This window comes from Strongylocentrotus purpuratus, unplaced genomic scaffold, assembly GCF_000002235.5.
Source record: "Strongylocentrotus purpuratus isolate Spur 01 unplaced genomic scaffold, Spur_5.0 spur5_scaffold_8, whole genome shotgun sequence".
NCBI lineage: Eukaryota > Metazoa > Echinodermata > Echinoidea > Camarodonta > Strongylocentrotidae > Strongylocentrotus > Strongylocentrotus purpuratus.
The window spans coordinates 9,422,608-9,443,744 of NW_022145614.1; the positions used below are offsets into that span (position 1 = coordinate 9,422,608).

Consider the following 21,137-nt stretch of genomic DNA (forward strand, 5'->3'; position numbering starts at 1 on the left):
TGGAAAATAAAGAACTGGAACTAATACATGCCAAAACAAAAACTCTGAAGCATGAATCTGAAATAAGAAACCTAATACTAGACAAAGACTACCTGTATGCACTATGCTTGAGAAATGGATTAGAGGTGTGCAAACCAACAGCTCAACTACCAATGTCAAGAGATGATGGGAGAACAAAAGAACAGCCCCAGGAGACCAAAACGAATTCCCGGAGCAATGTTCAAAGCACTTCTATGTACAATGTGCCAACACACAATAGCTTTGAAATCCTTGATGGTGACTGTGAGCAGGAAAATGGAAACAAAGAACGTGTAACACAACACATTCCAGGAAACAACACCAATAGAAGCAACGAACCGACGATAGCAAAGAGACTACCACCCAGCAATCATCAGAAGAGATCAGCAGGACCATCTCTATTTCAACGAAGTCCTCACAGACTAAATGAAGAACGAAGAAAAGGATCACCAACAAAAAACAAGAGTCACCAAGGAAATCAAGAGTACATGTATGCAAACACTAGAGGAGATTTTCCATCAAACTTGCAGACTAGACGTCATAGTGACATAAACATTCCCATAGTCATACCCAGCCAGACCTTCTTTGGTAAGAGGGGTCCTCAAGGCCAAAATGCATACAACAATGCTCAGCACAGACCCACGGAGGATCAACGCTTGCCACAAACAGACTATCATTCACTCAGGGATCAGAATACCCAGAGTCTAATAAATATACAGTCTACGACTCAGTTCCCGACTCTAGGAATGCATACCATGAGTGACCCCTGCCTGACGAAAACTGATCATCACTACAAACCCTCAGAAATAAAGCCTACCCAAATACATTCGAATGACAGAAAGAATGAACCACGAGCAAGGTCACACACTGTTGCCGCACCTGGTAACTCATCTAAAGCCCAGAACAACCAGTATCCTCGTGGACAACCCCAGAGATCTGCAAGAAACTATCTCCCTAGTAGTGAACATGGGATACAACAAACTCCCATCAGCATAAACACTGGAGGACCAACATGGCCTGATCAACCAACTCTGAGAAATACAAGCAGAACAGAGAGACAATTACCAACCATGCCACCAAAGCATGCTGAACAGGTCAATCCCTCCTACCATCCTTCTACGAATATCACCCCGAATGCACAATCTGCTTCAAGGCAGGTTTTTCGTCCAGGTCGTGCCTCGACATCAACACACATAGCGATGCTGGAAGCAGCCTACCACTTCCTCATGAGTTCATTTCAACTACTGGCAACACCAAACACACTGAACCAGATGCCAGTGACCCAAATGCTAGCCAGCTACCATCATCAAATTATAAACCTAACGCAAACGAGCCTACAACTCCTTCTCTCACAGTAGTTAACCAAGCGATCCTTGTTGGGACCTTCAATGTCCGTGGATTTAAAAGTATTAAATCATTGCTAGAAAGAGAACTAAACAATATTGATATTTTGTGCATTCAGGAGCACTGGCTCCATGAGCACAACCTACACATCCTACAAGATGCAAGCCCAAATCACCATGTTATAAGCAAATCCTCAGAAAATCTCACAAATCTAAACATCATTCATGGAGGAAGAGGAAAAGGAGGTGTTGCCATATACCTTCGAAAGAGCATCATATCGGACTTCAAGAGGATAACATGCCAATCTTCCAGAATACTGGCAGTAGAAATCACATTCTTGCAAACGCTGAAAAGGATGCTACTGATTAACTGTTATCTTCCCAGTGGCACTAACTCATCTGATCTGGCAGAATATCAAATCTGCCTAGGCATCATAGGCCACCTTCTAGACACTCACCTACCTCCTGGGGAACAGTCTACAGGTGTAATTGCTGGTGACCTGAATGTTGATACTGTAAATCAGAACACAAAAAAATCCCTAGAATATCTTAGACAGCTTATGATCTCCTGGAGTCTACTTAGTGTCACAGAAGCCGTCTGCAGTAGAGAACAATACACATTCAGTTCAGACGATCGGAAGAAGAAATCCAATATAGATGGATTTCTGGTCCCTGCTGCAGGAATATCCCAGTTTGAGAATTTGACAATAAGTGAAGAAGAGCCACTGAATACATCAGACCATTATCTTGTCACAACTGAATACAGATTGCCACAATCCTATCCATTGCCAAAAAACTCAGAAATGGCAAATCACAGAGCTAAGAAATCCTCACGCATCAAAATCAAATGGGAGCAGGTAAACAATAAAGAAGTGAGAGAGCTCTACACTTGTCCTCTAGAACTCAAAGCTTTCGAGCTCTTCAAACAAACCCTGGACTGTGAGCTCAATGAAAGTGAGGCAGAGCTACTCCTGCAAGACTTTAGTCTATCAATGCTTACACAGTCAAAAGAACTTCCCAACAGCATCCCATCAAGAAAGAAAAGAGGAAAACCTGAATGGACGAAGCAGGTTGCAGAAGCATATCAGAATGCACTCCAGGGATGGAAACGCTGGAAAAGGGCAGGAAAGCCAAAGAACAACTCAACACATGCAGATTACTACAAACACAAGAAGGAATTCAGAAGGAAACTTCGCCAATCCAGAGCTCAAGAACACAGGAACCTCCTCTCCTGCATTGAATCTGCATCTTCAGCAAACACCAAACTGTTCCATCACCTGATTAAGAAGCAACGACCTGAGAGAAGCAAGAAACTACAAACAGATATGATACATTACAAAGGACAGACTTTTCAAGGGAATGCGATGTCAGAAGGATGGAAACACTACTTTGAAGATCTTGCCCTAACATCACAAGAACCCAAGTTAGACCAACCTAGTGCCCAGATGTCACAACAATATCACACACTCCTAATGTCCTCAGCTCCCACAATGCTTATTACATCCCAGGAAATGGATGAAGCAATTAGAGGCCTTAAGAAAGGTAAAGCAAGTGGGCCAGATGACATCACAACAGAACATATCCAAAACCTTGGTGAAATGGCAAAGAGGCTTATTCTTCTTATCTTCAACGTTCTCCTGACCAAAGCACACACTCCGTTGAGCCTGCAGAAGGGACTTGTAATACCAATTCACAAGGGTAAAGGCAAGAGCACTCAGGAACCAAAGAACTACAGAGGAATAACTCTAACTTCAACCCTTTGCAAGCTAATGGAAATGGTCCTTAAACCTCACCTTGAGAGATCGCTGCTGCAAAACAACATCCCGGATGAACTTCAGTTTGGCTTCAGGAAGCACCATTCGTGTCTTCTCACATCCAGCTGCGTAGAACTAATCATAGAGATCAACTGTGCCAACAAACAACCCACCTTTGTAGCCCTACTGGATGCAGAGAAAGCTTTTGATAAGGTTTGGCACGCTGGTCTGTTCCAGAAGCTAACATCGACAAGTATTCATCCTCAACACCTCAACATGGTCAGATCTCTCTACAACAACATGCAAAGCCAAGTCCTTTGGGATGGAACTGTAAGTGACCCCTTCCCAATTCTACAGGGAGTAAGACAAGGTGGTGTACTGTCACCCCTTCTCTATATTACCTTCATTGACGAACTGATGAAAATCCTCCGCAACAAGGATCTTGGATGCAAGTTGCTAGGCAGATACTCTGGCCTTGTGGTACTAGCTGATGACGTAGCCCTGCTGAGCTCGTCACCTTCTGAACTACAGGCAATGCTTGACGTCGTCGATAGCTATACGAAACGATGGAGATACAAGATCAACCCAAGCAAAAGCTGTGTAATTACCTTCAACAACAAAGGGAAAAATATGTCTCAACCTCCATTGTGGAAGCTTGGACATGACACAGTGCCATCTGTGCTGCAACATCCGCACCTCGGCATCATAAAATCAAGCATAAAGAGGAATTCAGCAGAAGATATAATCTCCAAAGGAGTGCGGACCTTCTATGCACTCACTGGATCAGGAGCATACACAGGAGGACTCCTTCCCCAGCATAGTGTATCCCTTTGGAAAGTATACTGTATCCCGCGAATGCTATATGGATCAGCAGTGGAAAAGATCACCAAAGGGATGTCAGCTAGACTTGACCAGGCCCAACACCAACTGTTCAAGAAAATCCTTGGTCTCCCAAGAACAGCAGCTGATGATGCTATATATCTCCTCTTAGGACTTATGCCGTTAAGCAACCAAGTCGATATTGAGAAGCTTCAGATGATTGGGCAAACATTAGACCTGCCTCATGAAAGATTTGAGTATCGGACATTTCTACATGCCTTGACCAAATCTACCCTCTCCATCAACTCCTGGCAAGCCATCCTAATGAAGTACAGACTCCCAGATCTCCATACCCTCATACAACACCCAATTCCGTACACATTGTGGAAGAAGAAATCCAAGAGGGCAGTGATGGACGTAGTGAATGACAACATCCTACAAGCAATAGAAAAGAAGTCGTCCCTGTCACTATGGAGGAACATGCCCATACCAGACCCAATGCTCCTGTATCCACAGACCAGCAGCTCACAGTTTCTGAGGCAAGCGATCATAATAAGATCACAGTTGGCATGCAACACATACCTAACCCAAACTAGGCTTGTCACCATTAAGAAAGCAACCTCAACCACTTGCCGTCTTTGCCACCAGGAAGATGAGGATAATATCCACTTTGTGGCCTCCTGTAGTATCCTAGCGTCACACCGAAGTGACTTCATCGGAGAAATGCAGAGCAGACACTTTTCTGAAACCACCCTCTCATACTTCAACTTCAATGATGGCTTTGCATTCACAAAAGCTATACTTCTTCCCAACCACCTCATGCTCCCATCAAATCTATATGATAGACTGAACACTCTAATTCTACTCTTCCTCCATAAAATTCACATTGCCCGTACCTCTATCCTTTCCTCTCCCACTTGAATGTTTGTAACTACAATGTCAACAGCTGGAGACGAAAGGCACCAACACTGACGCTTGCAGAATACAACTGCAGATCTCCGAGAACAACGGAGGAAGAAGAAGAAGAAGTTACCATTTTTTTTTTAAATATCTAGCTTTTGTCAGGGGGAGGGGGGTCCGCCCTGACTACAAACACAACTAGCTACGTACCACTACCATCGGCTATACACCTACAAAACCGCCACCCTCACGAACAATATTACTACTTCCATACATGCACCTCCATCACCATTACCACCATCACCACCACCAACGTTACTAAATATCACCACTACAAACCACCACTATACCACCACCACCACCATCACCACCAAAACGACCGACATCACGTACGTACCATAAATATTGCGACTCACACTATAACACCACCAGTACCACTACTAGTCTACCACGTACACCAGCAACACCACTACTATAATCACCACTACCACCACCACCAACCAGGCGCGGATCCAGGATTTCTTAGGGGGGGGGGGGCCCAAATTTCAAATTATGCGAGCCAAATATTGGTACGTAATGGTGACCAACAGTGACGTAATGCGGGGGGGGGGGGTCGGTGCAAACGCGAAACGCGGAAGCTTTGACGTTTTATTAAATTAAATCGAGAAAGAAGACGACTCGTTGTACCGTTCTCGACTCTTAATCTTCGTCTGAATTTAGTTTTTCCCCTCCTGCGCGAAGCGCGAAAATTTTTACGATTTATTAAATTATTAGAGAAAGAAGACGATTCGTTGTAGAGTTCTTGACTCTTAATCCTTGTCTAAATTCAGCCCCCCTCCCCCTCCTGCGCAAAGCGCGGAAGCTTTGACGTTTCATTAAACTATTAAAGAAAGAAGACGATTCGTTGTACCGTTCTCGACTCTTAATCCTCGTCTGAATTTAGTTATTCCCCTCCTGAGCGAAGCGCGGAAAATGTTACGATTTATTAAATTATTAGAGAAAGAAGACGATTCGTTGTAGAGTTCTCGACTCTTAATCCCTGTCTACATTCAGCCCCCCTCCCCCTCCTGCGCGAAGCACGGAAGCTTTGACGTTTCATTAAACTATTGAAGAAAGAAGACGATTCGTTGTACCGTTCTCGACTCTTAATCCTCGTATGAATTTAGTTTTTCCCCTCCCGCGCGAAGCGCGGACAATTTTACGATTCATTAAATTATTAGAGAAAGAAGACGATTCGTTGTAAAGTTCTCGACTCTTAATCCTCGTCTAAATTCAGTCACTCCCTCTCCCTCTTGCGCCGAAGCGCGGAAGCTTTGACGTTTCATTAAGCTATTAAAGAAAGAAGACGATTCGTTGTAGAGTTCTCGACTCTTAATCCTTGTCTGAATTCAGGTCCCCCCCCCTCTCCTCCCGTGCGAAGCGCGGAAACTTTTAAGTTTCATAAGATTGTGAGAGAAAGAAGACGATTGGCTGTACAGTTCTCGACTCTTAATCCTCGTCTGAATTCAGGTCCCCCCCCCTCCCACGCGAAGCGCGGAAGCTTTTAAGTTTCATAAGATTATGAGAGAAAGAAGACGATTGGCTGTACAGTTCTCGACTCTAAATCCCCGTCTGAATTCAGGTTCCCCCCTCCCGCGCGAAGTGCGGAAGCTTTTAATTTTCATTAAATCATTAGAGAAAGAAGACGATTCGTTGTACCGTTCTCGAAAATAATCCTCGTCGGAATTTAGTTTCCCCCCATCCCGCGCGAAGCGCGGAAGCTTTTACGTTTCATTAAATCATTAAAGATTCGTATTACCGTTCTCGCCTCTGAATCCTCGTCTGAATTCAGGTTCCCCCTTCCGCGCAAAGCGCGGAAGCTTTGACGTTTCATAAGATTATGAGAGAAAGAAGACGATTCGCTGTACCGTTCTCTATACTCTTAATGCTTGTCTGAATTTCAAAGATGTTCTTTTTCTGCTACTTTTTCTTCCTACGTCCTCTTCCGATTTGGGGGGACCGCGGTCAGATAAGCATTCAGGGGCCCGCCTTAGGGCCCCTGGTGGGGTCGAGGCGGCGGAGCCGGCCCCGGAAACTCAGGGGTTTTAGGCGTTTAATTAAGGTCAGATGAGCATTTTTTTTAAAATACCTATTATTTTGTGACACTGGAAGGTCACTATTTGGCGTAGGGTCCAGGGGGCGGAGCCCTCCAAAAGAGGGATTTTAGGCATTAAGTTACCGTCAGATGAGCATCTAAGGGCCCGCCGTAGGGCCCTAGGTTGAATCCAGGGGGCAGAGCCCCCGAAAGCTTTGGGATTTTAGGCATTTAATCACGGTCAAATGAGCAATCAGTATCAGTACGCCAGTATCTCCTCTTTTCCTTTTTTCTTTCCCTTTCCTTCCTTCTCTCTTATTTTTTTGATTGGGGGGGGGGGGGGGGGAGGGGGTCAACAGCTTTGGAGGCAAGGCCCTTTCGGCCCCCCGATCTCCTTCTTCCCCCTTTTCTTTTCTTCTTCCTCTTCTTTCTTTCCCTTTCTCTCCCCTTTCCCTTTCCCTTCTTTTCCTTTTTTCTCTTTTTTTTTTTTTTTTTTTTTTTTTTGCGGGGGGGGGGGGGGGGCCAAGGCCCGCTCGGCCCCCCCCTGAATCCGCGCCTGCCACCAACAACAACAACCACCAAAACTACCACTAAATATAATGGCAGCTGTATTTTGCTCTTATACTTTGCCCTCCCCCCTTCTGTACCCTCAGGCTTAGAGGCGCCGATCCAAATTCAGAGTGTGTATCGGATGGGGGGGGGGGGGGGGGGACTCATATTTGGAAGCACACACTCACGACATAGCATCTTTTTTCCCATTACCCCTCTCCTTTCTTCCTTCCTTTCATCCAAAGCGACACCCCTGTTTATGCGCTGATTGCACAGTGATGTAGATTATTATATTACACCTTTCGACTACGACATTAGACAGGGAGCACGAATGAGATAAATTATTTAGTCAAAATATTCTTTAATTCCAAAATATCATTACAAAAAATAACAAATAGAAATTACATCATGTTTGTGTCTTGCACAATATCAGTTTCTTAATATATTCGTGGGCACTATATATATAAATATCAACAGTTGCAACTTCTAGATGTTCACACACAAGCACTCATTTTGTTTTGCAACGTGCTTTTACTTGATTATACGAGTAAATCTTAGCCTTAGTACAGTTTATAATTTCAGGCTCTTTTTCATTTTGTGTTTATAGTTAGAGTACTTTTAGTGATATAGTTTGTACTGTAAATGTAAATCTTCAAAACTGTAATTATGTGCAAATCGTAGGTCTACACGCAAATCAATAATATATACACTGTTATACTAAAGGCTTATTTGCCAAGTAATTTCGTTGACCTAATAAATAAGAAAAGTACTCTTACTTACAAGAAAAATGCAAATACAAAATATTTATGAACAAAATATGAATAAATAGATAAATAAAAATATGATACAAAATTATGACAGAAACTTAACAACTCAATAAAAACAAACTGATTTTGTTTTAACATAAAAATTGACGATAGTGATAAGCTTCACCATATTGAAGACTGGACCAGAATGATTGTTGTGGTATTAGATCACTATTTAGTGACACAAAACAGTAAAAAAAGAAAAAGAAGCTTAACAACTCTGAAATCTTATTTATGATTATGATTCCGTAAGTTCTGCAACTTTTGCACTGAATCAACAGTATAGAGCATATTACCTCCGGTTGTAATTGACCGCATAACTATAGTTATCAACTTTCCAGGTTTGAACTGAAGTGAAGATACTAATACCCCCCAAAAGACTGGATGACAGAGCTAATATAATAAGAGGATTTTTTGTTTACAGAGCTAATCTGCGAGCAAGAAATGAGATGACAAGGGCGCCAAGGAAGCCGTAGAAGGATCGAAGTTCAGTAGACCCACTATCGGGGTAGATCGGCGTAGACCCACTATCGGCGTAGATCTTGCCGGGGCACATCCGACAGGTGTCGGGGCAAACCAGGCCCATGTACTCGGGCTTCGACTCGCACATCCCATCCTCAGCATACACAGAACAGTAACCACTCGTGTCTTGGCATTGAGCTGCAGAAAAAAAGAGCAAATAAAGGATGAAATAATGTTAATTAATTTGAGGGGCTTAAAGATTATTTTTCCAAAAATTATATTATATGTTTTGTATATGTAGGCATATTTCACCCTTTGGGGAGGGGGAAGGGGGGGGGGGGGGGATGTACAGTAGGCCTATAAATCGAAAGCAGTAAAATGTTGATTTGGTCTATCGTGAAGCATCTGAATAAAACACCAAAGTGTTGCTCCAATAAAATTATCGGGGGGGGGGGGGAGAGGGCAGTCCATGTTGTTGAAGAGCCATGCAATATTATTGATTAAAATAGGGGCTGAACGCACATATTCCATGGCAGAATTGTCAGTCTAAGTGCATCCCCAATTTAAGGGGAGGGGGCATTAAACAAAGTGTATTATGTGGGAATGAATTAAATTCAGGACAAGTAATCTTACTTTAACATATCATCAGTTATAATAATACAATATAATACTCTGAGATAATGAGACACAAAGACATACCAAAGCTTTAACTTATCAGGGAAAATGGAAAAATGAAGCAATATCCGTTTGCATCATTGTTTTAATTCTGCATGCTATTTAACATTGGGTCTTAATCTAATGACTTTAAGACGTGAACTCCATGACGTTTTGGCTGAAATATATTCTTCAAACTGTAATTAGATTGATTGCCTATCATAAATAAATTCCTAGTGATCTTACTTTGCGGTAGCAGTTCCAAAGGCGAGCTGGCTGCACAGAGTGAACAGCTCTTCCTACACTCGTAGTTCATGTAACCCGGATTCAGCTGGCACTGATCCGTACTTGCCCAGTCTGCACATTGTTCATTGAAATCCTCACAAGCTAAAGAGCAAAATATAACGAATGAATAAATATTCATATATTTATACATGCATATATAAATCAGAGATCGAATAGCTGATTATGATATTGATTGACCATATCGTCTGCACGAGGCTACTGCATTGGGTATTGAAATCATTTTAACAGAGACTATACAGGAATTAATCGGAAGCTTATCCAGAACTTGTTAAACAGGGGACAGGACAAGGAGGGAGTGAATGGAGAGGGGGGAGAGGGGGGGGGGGGGTGGTAAACTATACACGGGGTTCCCATCTGTCGTGTTCGATTGAACATTATTATTTATATTAAACAAATCGTTTATATTAAACTATAGACGGGGTTCCCATCTGTCATGTTCGATTGAACATTATTATTTATATTAAACAAATCTTTAAACAGAAAATGTAAAAACAAGGTCAAAAGAGTACCGTACGTTTAAATTGATCTCCTACGGTACCCTAAATTGATTTCAAATCAACGATGCAACATTTCAAAAGAAGTTTGCAGCACACAATATCTCCACGACTGGAGGGTGTATCTGAAATACATCAACGACCTTTTGGTTCTCAGTGGGTAACCTAAAGTATTATACAAAAAAACCCCGAAAAATCAGAAGGCGGATTGGGCCGGAGGTTGCGTTTAGGATAAATCACGAAAAATAAATAAAATGAAGTTAAATATTCATTTTCTTTTATCAGAAAGAAATATCTATTTCCGACGCGAAGTCTATAATACAAAATGTACTTACTTTGCATTATAGCGCTACCAACGCATTGCCCACAGGAACGGGGACAGAATTCGAGCATGTAGCCAGGGTTTTCGGTGCACTGTCGATACTTGGCCCAAATTGCACAATTATCATTCATGTCTATGCAGTTTTCTGTTTAATAAACAAAAAATATGAACATATTTTGGTCAACTTTTATATAACTACTGCCACCAACATGAACATGCTTTTAACCAATCTCATAGTATTAAATATATGTTAACTATATAAGATGTAGTCAATGCCAATTATAGTTACCTACTACAGATCACACCAACATTGACAATAAAGTGTCACAAAATTAATGAGCTTGATATGTTGATGTGACTTATTACATACTTAAATTTTAAACGAAATCTAATCCTTTTATGTATTGATTTTTTTTGTTCAAAGAGACTGGATTCTGGGACGAAATAATAGATTAAAAAATCTGCATTATTTGGTTTTACTCCCCATAATTACTTCTGGATGAACACCATGAAATCTAGTCATCATCATCAAAGTTACCTATCATCATGAATTACTTATTGTCAAACTACAGTCATCCTTGTGAAATCTAGTCGTAATTTAGTCATCATCGTGAAATCTTGTCGTAATTTAGTCATCATCGTGAAATCTTGTTGTAATCAAGTCATCATCGTGAAATTTTATCATCATCATGAAAATTGAATCCTGACCAGCAAGATATGAATAAAATTGAACCCTTTTAAATTAACATAAGCTTGATATAATTGTTACCAAAACAGTATCCTCAACTAACACTGCGACCCATCATTTTGATTCCTTACAAACAATATCAAAAGCAACAATAATCATCTATTCACGGCCTTGCGTTCATAAGTAACCAGCTTTTTGTTTTTGCTCACCACCGGGATTGACGGTTTGACACTGATCGCAACTGACGGGACAGTTGGGCAACATCCAGGATGGGTTGGCTTGACACTCGCCCGCATTAGCCCAACCAGCACAGTTATCGTTCATGTCCTTGCAGTCTGCACAATCGTGAGAAAGAGAGTTGAAAGAAGATAGATACTCAAAGCCACTGATAAGAATATATCACAAATCTGATTTTGTCTGAATTAGTTCTTATTGACAAATGTCTGATAGTTATAATGAAAAACGTTGTGTTTTGCTTTGTATTTCACTAAATAATATCAACATTATTAAACAATAACATAGTCATCATGGTGCAAGATAACATTGATTTTAATTTAAAAAGAAAAATTAATTTTGATACAAATGAAAATTATAGATTCATACCTCAGGTTCTCTAAAGATTTACAAATTTCTATTTTGGAGTGATTGGTCACCTCCAATGATACCGTTGAAGCAATTTTTATAATAAATTAATTTGATATATACATTATATATATATATATATATATATATATATATATATATTCATTTTCATGATGACTATATATATATATATATATATATATATATATATATATCGTAGTGCCTGTGTTGTCGCTCATGATATCAGCATAATATCAGCGTTATCAGCATTTTTACCCTACACTTAGTTGTGGCTAAATACAAGTTTCGTTATGTTATCATCATTATAACAATATAAAGAAGATGGATCAACTCACCATCATTGCCTCCGGTTCCTGTCAAAATAATATTTACAAAAATGAAAGGAGAGTTAATTTTTACGTTTTTCATTTTTTGATGACCCCCCCCCCCCCCTTCCAGAAATACTATAACTTCTAATACATGTACTCTTGATATCAAATGTTAAGTAAATTCAGTTTTAATAATGTTTTATCTATTTACAATGTTTTAAATGATTGGTTCTCTTCAATTACGCTTTTGAAGCAATCGTCTGTTTTACAATAAAAACAAGTTGTAGTTATTATTCAACTTACGGCAACAATAGTAACAATAATAATGATAATATTCGTGATTACAGTAATTATAATCCCATTATTGAATAATTTCATCACTGGATCGTTGATATCGAAAAACATGGATGAAAATAATAACAATGACATTTGGATAATAATGAAATTACTTATCATGATAATACTACAAACATAATAATAATTAAACATATATCATTGACTGACCTGGAGTAGGAGTAGGAGTAATGACACAGACTGCGCAGCTGAGCTTACAATTGGCAATCATCCAGGAGTTAGTAGCACAGTATCCAGCACCAGCCCAACCAGGACAGTTTTGATTACTATCAACACAATCAACTTCCTCCGGTACTATAGGAGTAAAAACAAACAAGCATAAATTGAGAAAATGGGAGGGGAGCTCGCAAGATACGTCACAGAGTGTTTTGTGTTTGATATATCGCAACTTCAAAAATTCATAACTTTCTTATTTTTAATCGGATTTTTTGCTTTTATTAATACCAACTTAATATTAGGGTGAATTTCCCCTTTAATGAATTATTGCTATGATCATTGTCATCATCATCATTGTTATTTTTGTTGTTATTATTGTCTCTTGATTTCCTCTGATCAAAACCTAGTAAGCAAAATGTTATCTCTACAGAAAGATACTAAATGTTGTGGATTTAACATTTTTGTGGAAAATGTTTTTCATATGATTTACATTCGACGGTTAATTAACATTATGGAGCAGGGAGAGTAGCTTCATAAATAGGGGGAATAGAAAGAAAGAAGAAAAAAAAAAGAAAAAAAGACTTACACGTGGGATCGACAGTGTTGCCGTCTGCAGAGGATAAAGGGAAATAGAAAATGAGCACACAGTTATTTATCCGATTCATTTTTACACTTTTGATACAAACGCACTTGATATAATTCACATACTGCAAAGAATACTATTGATACATGCAAATTGTTCTTCTTCCAGTTTTATAATGAATTGTTCCCGGTAGTTGAAATCAGAATATTCTATTGACAAGTCAATAATTGACTCAGGTTAACATTGTATGCCATATTCAAATAAAGGCGAAGGAGAATGAGTTAGAACGAGAGAGAGGACGAAAGGAGGTCGCAGACATGCAGAGAGAGAGAGAGAGAGAGAGAGAGAGGGATGGAAAGAGATTGTGTGTGTGTGTGTGTGTATGTGAGAGAGAGAGAGAGAGAGAGAGAGAGAGAGAGAAAGGACAAAGGTGACATACTCTTTTGTATCTTTCCTTTCTTTTGGTATTATCATTGGGTTTGAAGACGGATTTGTACAAATATAAAACATCTTTTTGAAACGACTTTGTGTTTTAAAGTTGATACTTGGCACCGCTCTTATCAAACTTACCACATTCATAGTAAATGTTGAGTTTGTTGATGTCGTTGTCACTGAAATCGGAACGGTAGTCGAGCTGGAATCTCTGGTCGCGAGCGACGATGGTCGGCAGTCCGTTCGATGTAAACGCGGTCATGTGGTAGTGCATGACGGAGAACAAATCGTATGGGGTACCGAGGTGGTCGATGTAGGTTTGTTCATACTTGTCGAAGTTGTATTCAAGACCTGTGACATGGGAGAAGGTGAATATTTGAGTTGATTTCGATTCGATGTTCATTCATAATCATTTAAGTTTGATTACATGGACTTATTTCAAGTTGAAAACTTCTTGTATATAGACCTACTATCTGCCAAGTCCGAATCACATTAATAATCACGTTGTCGCGCCATCATGTCTTTAAAATAGTTCAATGTTATTTACTATACCAACATAAATAATCCAGCCACGACTGCTCTCCATGCAAAATTATATAAACAACTATTATTTATTGCACTAATGCATCTTAATTGACTTGATTTATTGATTCTAACCATGTCTCCTTCTGACGATTACATTGATGTGTGTACATTATTTTGTAGATAACACCTTTTCTGAATGTGACAATTCGAGTATTTTGGATTACTGTTTCGGAGTCGAGAACTATAATCAGCACTCCATTAGACATCGAGGCAATTTAGACTACATTTACTTGAATTACCTTTACTTAAATTCGATCATTTTTTAAAATATTGTCCAACAATGCACGCCCCCAATCATTCCCAACCCACAACATGCAATTTTTTAAAATTTATTTATTTTTATTTTTATTTTTTAAATTTATTTATTTATTTATTTTTAAAAATTTATTTATTATTTATTATTATTATTATTATTATTATTATTTATTTATTTATTTTTTTTTTTTTTTTTTTGGGGGGGGGGGGGACTGGGAGTACGCAACCCCTTCATTCCAAAATCATGGACCCGCCACCATACGTGCACCACAGTCATGATAACCCCATCCTGAACCCACTTACAGCGATCCCTCTTTTTTACCTTGAATGATATTGTTGAAGTAGATGTAGACGTATGTATCGCGGTCTGTTCGCGTCTGTTCGTGGTGGAATCCGACGGCGTGCATGAGTTCGTGAATGATCGTACCCAAGTTCGTAGTGCAGCCATTTCCCAGAGAAACCTGCTGCTGACCCCCGACACGGCCGACCAGAGAATAACACCTGAGCACCAAAGATTCAAGGCAATTATGTTAGAAGACTCGTAAGATGTTTTTCCAGTAAATAGTTGTAATATTATTGTTACATTGTAAAATGTTTCACCATCCCTGCATGTGTTCATCGTAGTGTGTAATAACCAAAAACGTAATTTCAAAGTAAGACCTATGCAATATAAAACTTTTTTTGTGTGTGCAAAGGCATGCGGTCTATGCTGAATATGTGGGCGTGTTCAACAGGGATGTGGTGTGGATACTCTTTTAGAGCGGTTTTATAGGGAATGAAGAAGATGGATGGTTTCCGTTCTTGAACCATGCAAAAATACATAATACCAATAATTCATTGTTAACATTCCGAAACAAGAATTCAATTTCAAAATCTAGAACAATTTTTTATAAAATCGCTCCACTTACCCGTTACCGGGGAAGATATAGATGTAGTCTGTTTCTCTTGTTCTCTCTACGAATCGGATGCAAGTGGTTTCATGGTAACGTTCCATAGCCCTCGTGATGCGAGCGCGAGTACCGTAATCTGCTCCATCGAAAAAATGTGAAAAAGATAAGTAAATTGATACAAATACAAATATATGCTTGTAGTGTATGATGAAAATACAAATATATACACTGTATGCTTGTAATGTAATGTGATGTTAACAGTTTTGTGTTTTGTGGACCGCTACAGTTTTTATATTATGGCGAGATATCGAGTGGAATTTAACACGGCTACGTTATAATATATATATATATATATATGTATGAAAACTAGAAGAGCATTGAAGATGTTTGCTTATGAAATGCAAATAATGAAACATGAACTGTAACTCTTTGTATTAGTCATAACATTATGAGGCTAACCTAATAGTTATGAAAGAATTGAACATGGTGACCATGAACATTAAAAACTGGGAATTCCACAATAGCCTATACTGTTTCACCAACCCTGTGTTGTACACAGGGTTGGTGAAACATTTTGACCTCAATGTTTTATCACGCAGGAAGTATCGGAATTCCGTATCATCGGATCTCACTTCCACCAAAGCATTATGTCATTGTGTCAACTAGATATCAACGTACAATTACATTACAAAGCAATGACATAGTATGTAGGTTACTTTCAATAATGATATATATCAGTGTATCTTAACCGGGGCCTCTTGAACCCCTCCCCCCCCCCCCCCCCTAAAAAAAAAAAATTTAAAAATGCTTGCAGTTACATGTCGAAAACGCCCTATTGCATGATACCATTTAAGGCTATGTCAATGATTTCCTTACCGTATCGGTTGTCGATGACGTATGGAACCACACCGTTTACCCATCTCATTCCGCGATCACGGAGAGCGTTTCGTTTGGCTCGACCGGTGCTGTTACATGGGACGGGAATATCACCCTGCTCGAGACACAACTCTGAAGAAAAAAAAAGGGATAAAAAAGATAGGTAATAAGGGTTACTGGTGTCGAAAAAGCATGGAATGGGAAAGATGGTAGATTTCCTTCGAAATGACAGGACATTTTCTCAATGTAAGCAAATTTATACTTAAATTCCTCGATACGAAAAATGTCATTCACCCAATACGAATAATTGTATTTCAAAAGTCGGAATGCAAATTGAATATATTACGTGTTGTTGGGTTAGACAAGCCATAATTTTGTCCCACCTAGCAACAGCTAATGTATGCAATTTGAATTCTGACTGTATTGAGATATATTTATTCGTAACATGTGAATGAAATAATTGAATTCGAGGCGATTCACAAAGTTATATGACTAACTTTCGTTACAATACGAAAATGGCCTATTGGATAATACGATCGTAAAAACTTTCGAGAAATCTTCTAGTGGTAATCTCATTTAGACGTCATGTTCGAATTCATCATGGTTATGCTCGCACATTTCAATAGGTGACATATCAGGCTGTTGGAATATACATAATTAGGTATGAATATATGAATATAAGATGATATACACTAAAGAGGAGAGAAAGGGATAGAGAGAGAGAGAGAGAGAGAGAGAGAGAAAGAGAGAGGGGGAGCGGGTGGAGGGGGGAGAGGGTGGTGCAAAGAAATGAAAGAATGAGAAAGGTAGACGTGAGAGTGCATTTGTGAGAGAGAGAGAGAGAGTGAGAGAGATAGAGAGAGAGAAAAGAGAGATACAAATTAAGATACTTACCCGTCTCGTTTATAGCTATATTTCTTGCCATAATGTTTGTAAATGCGTCACCACTATTTGCAGTGCCAAAAGCCTGAATTTCTGTATTTCAAAATGAAAAAAAGGAGAAAAAAAAAAAGTTGAATGTTAGGAAAAAATGTGTTTAAACATCGTCAATACTTCACTGTATATGGATAATTTGGGTGATATGTTGTACTTGTAATACCAAGGAATTAGGATAACCCCTTGGTTGTACAGCATTTACCGAGTCGTTTGGGTAGGACCTACAGCTGTTTCGGTTAACTTATCGCACATCATTCTATAAGTAAATACTTGCGAGTTGACAGTCAGATAAAATGAACAATTAATAATGCTTCTCGAATTTTTAAAATAATCACCATATTCTGCAAGAAAACGATGAGAGTTTACTCGGCTTTTGACTCCCATGCACTTGACGTTAAACTGCACTTGCTAACCTTTAGTTATGCCAAATTCAAGAAGATTCAATTATAGATTGCCTATATTATGTATTATTGAGCTGTTATGCACAAGCAACTAAATCTCTTAAAAAGACATCGGGCAATCCATTCTAATCTTCAATAATATTATTTATATAAATGAATGACACACTGATCAATAGAAACATAATAATACAATCACAGACTCAATTATACAAAACAGAGCTATGTGCAAGCAGATAATAGTATGTAACTTACCTTCGAATGATGGCGGTACAACATCCATCTGATAAAAAAAAAAGAACAGAAAGAAAATGCATAGATTTAAAAAAAATATTATACCACGTTTTTCACATAATATACAATCGTCATTATGTAGAATAAGACAATTTCATATGTCAACATGTACTTTTTACTCTTTAAATTAAACAACTTCAGCCCGGCTTTAGCTACATGTTCGATGATTATAAACCAACCAATACAAAACGAAACAATCGTTTAATTTTTTCATGCATCTTTTAGTGTATATCATTTCTCAATGAGTGTAACATTTTGAGGGTCTCATGTTGGAGGAAAATAGCGAGAAAAACTTCCGAGAAACATCATATCAGATCATAAAAAGTGAGACTATAGAGGCTTAACAAAATTGCGGCCATTATATCTCTTGAAAGCGCATCGTAACATGTATTTTGACTCATTGACTCTCTGATTATTGTTTCTCTGCAGATTTGTTTATTTTTATACCACGGTTATTGTGAAGTAAAAAAAAAATGCCCAGTTTTCCATGGGAAGGGGTGTAGGGTAATATAATGATTTGTTTTTCTTTTATAAAATATTTATTCAGATACAAAATCACGAATGGCATCATACATAATCATTTACAAACAAGTAAATCATAAGTCATGTTTAAAGAAGATCAAAATTATATATCTGTATTTATTTGAAAGCAGATTATAAATGTATTTCCTGCAATCATTAATTATCTTTATCCACTACTACATTAGAATTCGCATCTATTTTCTTAGTTTCATTTTCTTCCAATTCTAGTCTGTATTTTTTAACATAACATAATATAATGATAATATAGTTTGATCGAAACAACGTTGAGCATATCATAGACTTGAACTATTAATAATCTAGTAGTTAATTTCACTCCACATAACAATTGGTCGGCATTTTCGGTTTGAGATTTGCATCATGATCGAGAGTTTTGGGGCCGACTATATATGTTGTTTCGTGCTTATATAGAAAGTTGAAATTCTAGTTTCTGTTTTTAGCTTTAAACACGCATGAAATGTTCATATTAAAAACAAGGGATTTAGCAACGTTAACATATTTTTTGACGGATGGATAGAGGTTGGTGTCTATGTTGAATCTGAATCCAAACACACGAATCGAGAGGTCAATGTTATTCCACGACCCCGCACGATATACTCACCCCACCATCGGGGACTCCCTGCGCGTTCAGAAACCCTGTCTTGTAGTTATACTCCGCCTGTGGGAAAGAAAGATAAAATGAGAGAGTGAATGTTAGAAAGAGGGAAGGGAGGAGGGAGTGAGAGAGCATGTGTGTGTATGGGAGAGAAAGAGAGAGAAAGAGAGACAGAAAGAGAGACAGAAAGAAAGAGAGAGAGAGAGAGAGAGAGAGAGCACATGCAGAGAGCAGATGAGAGTTATGAGGAAGAGAACACTTCACTCAGGGCATTAAAGTCTCACCTCCCTGCTTCACTATAGCATTAGAGAATAAGGAAGAGAACACTTGAGCACGGTGAGTCATCTTCTACTTATTTGAATAAAATTCAGTTTCTAGAATCGACGTGCTTGCATTTTTCATATTCATGCTCCGAATACCATGAATATCATTCCACAATAATTAAAGTTTCGGAAAAAAACTTGGTTTTGCTGCTTCCGACGGCCCTCATTTAAAGAAAACAATTGTTCATACTTCGAATACCGTGATTATAATTCCGCAATAATCAAAGTTTCGAATAAGTTGTTTTCGCTCCCTTCGTGATACTTTTCAACAATCAAAACATGACCACCACCAAACAAGTTTGTTCCGATTAAGAGAAAAGAGAAACAGCAGAAAATTACTTAAAGAAAAAAATGAAGAAGAAACTTATATCATTCTAAAATGATAAAGGCTGAATACTGCAAAACAATATTGGCATCTTCGTCAAAACGCTTTATGGTTTAGGGGGGAAATAACAAGAAAAATTGATATTCCAATATCACAAAACCAACACAAAGTCGCATTTTCTTTTTATAGTTGTAAGTTTTCGAGACCCTGGCTACTGGTCTCCTTTCAATCTCCCATAACTTTGATACAAACTTTGCAATGATTCCTAAACAAAATTAAAGAACAGGATAAGTATAAATGTTGAGCCAACTTTCAGGACAATCCGATAATCCCTTCATATGAATCTAATCTCTTCTTTGTCACCTTGCATAATACTGTTCAGTTATAATACAGGCTTTTAAAATACTTTTCTCTAAAGTAATGTTCTTTGTGACAAGGCATTCTCCTCCTTTTTTCAAAGGATTATGAACGTCCAATTTTGATAAGCTATATATCATATTAAAGCTGACAATCTACTCTTTCAGAATTAGACCTAAACTAAAAAGTCATTTTAAAGGGCTAAGATTTAGACAAAATTGATACAAATCGTAGAAAGGCAAAAGCTGAAAATCATACTTACGTTTGCGGTGCCCATGAGCAAAACGCCCATGCACACAAAAATCACCGAGAACTCCATCTTGCAAATTGCACACTAACTATATTGCACTCGAACTCCGTTGCCTTTTGCCAAGTTGTGAAAGTATATCCAGATCTATAATTGTTCTGCTGTTTGCCTCTTTTCTTTTTCACCTGCGATGCTATATTGTTACCTTTTTGCCACTTTTCTAAGCTGGTTCCTAAGTTTCAACTGATACTCTTTCAGAAATAGGACCTGTATTTATAGAGATCACAGAACTTTTTTGACCCACAGTTCGACCGGTGATTTGTGACGACGCAGATTATTTCCCGTGGGCGATTTTCTGTTCTTCTCTCTGGAACCAAACTAACTACCAGTACCATTCCAGCCAAGCATCCTGGAGACGAAAGTGGTATAGTTCTTTTCCCCGCCTACTTTTTAGTCTGTGTTTGCAGTCACATTAAATATTTCCGATCCATTTTCACGCTACTCCCGTGCCTTAATAAGCTGTGCTTGCTATTGAATTTCTCGATTCAAGTAAGCAATTATACTTAAATTAAAGCCCATATCAGGGATTTGCAATCCCTCAAAAACTTATATCAAAATTTACCTGTATAGCAGCAAGATGAGTTTATGAAAGTACATGTATAACTATGTCAAATTTCAGTTAAAAGGACGCTGTGGTTTTCTTTCTGAGTAAAATTTGAAGCCCTCATTTTGTAAACAACAAATGGGGTGAATAAAACACTGCCAGTAGCAAAATTAATATTTGAAAAGAAAAAAAAATGACTATAAGGTTGCTGATAATGTGTATTTTGCCACCAGAGTTTAAGGAACATTTTCTATTATGATTTTGTTTTTACAACATTTTGGCCCTAA

General features: G+C 38.5%; 1 protein-coding gene across 1 annotated transcript; it reads right to left on the reverse strand.

Moving 5' to 3' along the window:
- Window positions 1-8,336: 8,336 nt before the first annotated feature.
- Window positions 8,337-20,537, reverse strand: LOC577597 (zinc metalloproteinase nas-13). Its single transcript, XM_030975803.1, has 15 exons — window positions 20,262-20,537; window positions 19,001-19,057; window positions 17,821-17,848; window positions 17,126-17,206; window positions 16,232-16,363; window positions 15,374-15,491; window positions 14,788-14,966; window positions 13,764-13,976; window positions 13,197-13,220; window positions 12,605-12,748; window positions 12,128-12,145; window positions 11,399-11,524; window positions 10,515-10,646; window positions 9,626-9,766; window positions 8,337-8,923 (listed from the first exon to the last, which is right to left on the reverse strand). Exons 1-15 carry the CDS (start codon window positions 20,316-20,318, stop codon window positions 8,682-8,684), a joined length of 1,692 nt encoding a protein of 563 aa, XP_030831663.1. The 5' UTR covers window positions 20,319-20,537; the 3' UTR covers window positions 8,337-8,681.
- Window positions 20,538-21,137: the final 600 nt, after the last annotated feature.